At 41.2% G+C, this 3,802-nt stretch overlaps 1 protein-coding gene across 1 annotated transcript; it reads left to right on the top strand.

Moving 5' to 3' along the window:
• The first annotated feature begins 518 nt into the window (after positions 1–518).
• On the top strand, positions 519–1,280 carry LOC146073078 (olfactory receptor 5AR1-like). The gene has a single exon (XM_083180258.1). It carries the CDS (start codon positions 519–521, stop codon positions 1,278–1,280), a length of 762 nt encoding a protein of 253 aa, XP_083036384.1.
• Positions 1,281–3,802: the final 2,522 nt, after the last annotated feature.

Below are 3,802 nucleotides of genomic sequence, written 5' to 3'. Positions count from 1 at the left end.
TTCTCTAGATTATGTCACAAGCCAACAGACTTTGGTGTTGCGCCAATGTCTGCTGCATATGACCAGGTCTTCGGAAACATGGGAAATGTGTCCTTTTTTCAATAAATTTATAGATATATTGGCGGTGCTGAGAATTTTATAGTGTGTATCCAGCTTAAGAATAGTGGTTGTTGGGCCACATACTGCCCTACATATGGTTAGGTTCCATGGAATGTGGTAGCAATTATGTCTAAGTTTTGGTTAAGTCAGTTAAGTTTAAATGAAAAGGTAAGTTACTTTTCTACACTTTTCCCTACTACATAAATAACCACAAATAAAATATTTTTCTCTAGGTAGAAGACCAGATGAATAATTGTACAAGCAGAACAGTAAATGAATTCCGCATTTTAGCATTCCCCAGCTCCCCCATTGGGTATGTGCTCATTTTTATTGGAATTTTATTTATGTATCTTATGACAGCCATTGGAAATGTGATTATTATCACACTGGTTTGTCTAGTGCCCCAGTTGCACACTCCCATGTATTTCTTCCTATGTAATCTCTCCACTGCAGATATCACCTATGTCACAGTTACCCTCCCAAAGTTACTGTCCATCCTTATAACGCGAGACCACAAGATCTCATTTCAAGGCTGTATCAGCCAGTTATATTTTTTTTTAGTATGTGGACAAGCCGAGATATTTATCCTGACATGCATGGCCTATGACCGCTATGTGGCAATCTGTAAGCCCTTGCAGTATTCATTGATCATGAGAAAAAAAGTGCTTATTGTAATGTCTGCTTTCTCCTGGCTCATTGGCATCTTGAACTCCTTTGTACATGCAATGGTGGCATCATCATTATCCTTCTGCCATTCGAATGAAATTGACCATTTTTTCTGTGACTTGAAGACACTGAGTATGCTCTCGGCCAGTGACTCTACAAACAGAGACATCCTGACATCAGTAGAAAGCGTATTCATTGGATGTTTGCCTTATCTACTCATTGTAATCTCCTACGTATATATCATTTCAACGATATTGAAGATCAAATCTTCAGAGGGACGTCTTAAAGTATTCTCCAGCTGCACTTCCCATCTCACCACTGTTATTTTATTCTATGGACCAATCATCTTCTTGTACATGAAACCAGAAAATGACCACTCTAGATCAGATGACAAACTGCTCTCAATAATATATGTGGCTGTGGTTCCAATGTTAAACCCTTTGGTATACAGTCTGAGGAACAAGGAAGTGTTAGGAGCTACTGTAAAAATAAAACAATATATGAAGAACTTTTAAATTGAAGTAAAGAATTAATATTATTAAATGTAAATATAAACTTTGTAACATTTTTGGTTGGTTTGTTACTGAGGGCCAGATGTATCAGGCTTCAAAAAGTAATAAAGTGGAGGGTGATAAGCAACCAGCTATTAAGCTCCTATCTGTCATTTTTCAAACCCAGCCTTTAGCATGGCAGTTAGGGGCTGATTGGCTGGCTTTTTATCACTCTACATTTTATTACTTTTTAAAGCTTGATACATCTGGCCCTGTATATGCTACTTAAACATGAATGTATGGTGCCAATCTCTCTGTCATAAGGATAACTAGGTCATACAGTAGAAATGAAAACAGAAGAGTATCTCTGGCACCGAGGAGGGTGGATGATAGATTAGAATTTTAATGTGACACTACTGCTATGTAAAACTAGTCCCACTTACTGTACTCTCCATAAATGGGAGCCAATCAGTATAGGACTGGTGGTAGAGGCAGAACTCTGGGAGGCAATGGAGTCTTGCTCCCAAGGGGGCACCTGCACTCCCCTGCAAGTTTAAAACCATCAATTGAAAGTATTCATATTGCTTCTGTGGCTGAGTACTAAAATAAATATAGGTTCTCTCTCTCTCTCTCTCTCTCTCTCTATATATATATATATATATATATATATATATATATATATATATATATATATATTGTAGTGTGCGAGCCGGCACTTCGTGGAATTACTGGTAAGGTGCCCCGGGTGCCATCCAGACGTAATCAAACAGGTGGAAGAAAATGGCGTCACTCCAGAGGACTTTCATGAATATTTTTATATAGAAATGGTCAACACATGCACGTCAATAATGTCGACATTTCAATGTCATGTAGACATTTTCCTCAAGACTGGACATGCATGACAAATTAAGTGAACAGCAGGTAATGTAGTGTTTAAATGTGCGCTTACCTGACAGGGTCCGCCCGGCGGCCGGGTGCACGCCGTCCCGCCCCCAACAAGGGGATGTTCCAGAGCATTGACGTCAGCTTCCTGCTCCCGTTACCCGGGAGACGCATCAAGCTAACGTCCCCAGCTGCCTGACGTCATCCCGTGGGTGACAGCACGTCTGAAAAGATACATAGTACAAATGAACAAAAATGAAGTGAACAAGACAATAGCACTGAATGAATAACACTTCAGCGCAATCATATAACTTAAATGAGACACAGCAGCTACTGTAGGAACAATACTTAATTTAACTGCTGATTATAGTGTGAGACAATCTAATACAAAACACTTCAATTGAACCTCTCATTGAGTCCCGATGGTTGACTGGTCTGTAGCCTATAAATCCACCTGGACTCTAATTTGAGTAGTGCCCCATGTCTGTCACCCCCTCGACGAAAGGGGGGGACATGATCAATGAGGATGAATTTTAGGTCCGTGATGGTATACCCAGCCTCCAAAAAATGTTGGGCAACTGGTTGTTTCGCTGTTTTAGATTTAATGGCATTACTGATGGCAGATCGGTGCAAGGCCATCCTCTCACGAATGGTGCGGATGGTCTTGCCCACGTAATGTAAATGACAGGGACAGTATAATAAATATATGACGTGGGTCGTCAGACAGGTGAGCACGTGTTTAATGGGAATGCTAACGTTGTTAATGGGATGATTGAATGCTTTGCAAACCACCAGATTTTTACAAGTGGTGCAGCTTAAACATCTATAGCACCCCGGGGGTTTTGTCAAAAAATTGGATGGGGGCAATGGAACATCAAAGCCCGTTATGTCCGTATGGACCACTCTGTTCTTCAATGGTTTCCCGATGAATGCTGTAAGTGTACTTGATAGGACTGTTGCTGATGTTGATAGCCTGGATATGCTCCTCAAGTACTGTGATGGGGCCCATCCACAAACAGAATAAATCGTTGATAAAACGACAATATAATAGCATGTTTTTGGAAATGTGGTCAACCCGTAAAAACTTTTAATTTTCCTCGGCGAACATAAAAATATTTGCGAGGCTCGGAGCCACCGGGCTCCTCATTGCGCACCCAGTACTTGAGGAGCATATCCAGGCTATCAACATCAGCACCAGTCCTATGAAGTACACATACAGCATTCAGCAGGAAACCATCGAATATTTGGATGTGCAAGTCTCCATACATAATGGGCGCCTACAAACGAAAGTATACTCAAAACCCACTAACCGTAATACCCTGCTGCTGGGGTCTAGTCATCACCCCAATCCACTAAAAAGAGGCCTACCAAAATCTCAGTTAATGCGGGTGGCTAGAATATCTAGTACCCATACAGCAGCCCTGGAAAGTACCAGCACAGTGGTGGAGAAATTTGTATCCAGAGGTTATGACCTTAAACAATTGCGAAACCTCCAGAAGGAAGTCTTAGCCACACCGCGGGAAGAGTTGTTGAAATCCAAAGTTCGCCATCAACAAAATGTGTTGCCGTGGAAACAACAATTCTCCACGTCCAGCCCTATAGTACAAAGGGCAACAACAGCTCTGTGGCCCATTGTTAAGACTGATTTGTCCTAACCAGGATTA

Source organism: Crinia signifera, chromosome 4, assembly GCF_055691185.1.
Source record: "Crinia signifera chromosome 4, ASM5569118v1, whole genome shotgun sequence".
NCBI classification, from domain to species: Eukaryota; Metazoa; Chordata; class Amphibia; order Anura; family Myobatrachidae; genus Crinia; species Crinia signifera.
This window is presented reverse-complemented; position numbering and strand designations above follow the sequence as displayed.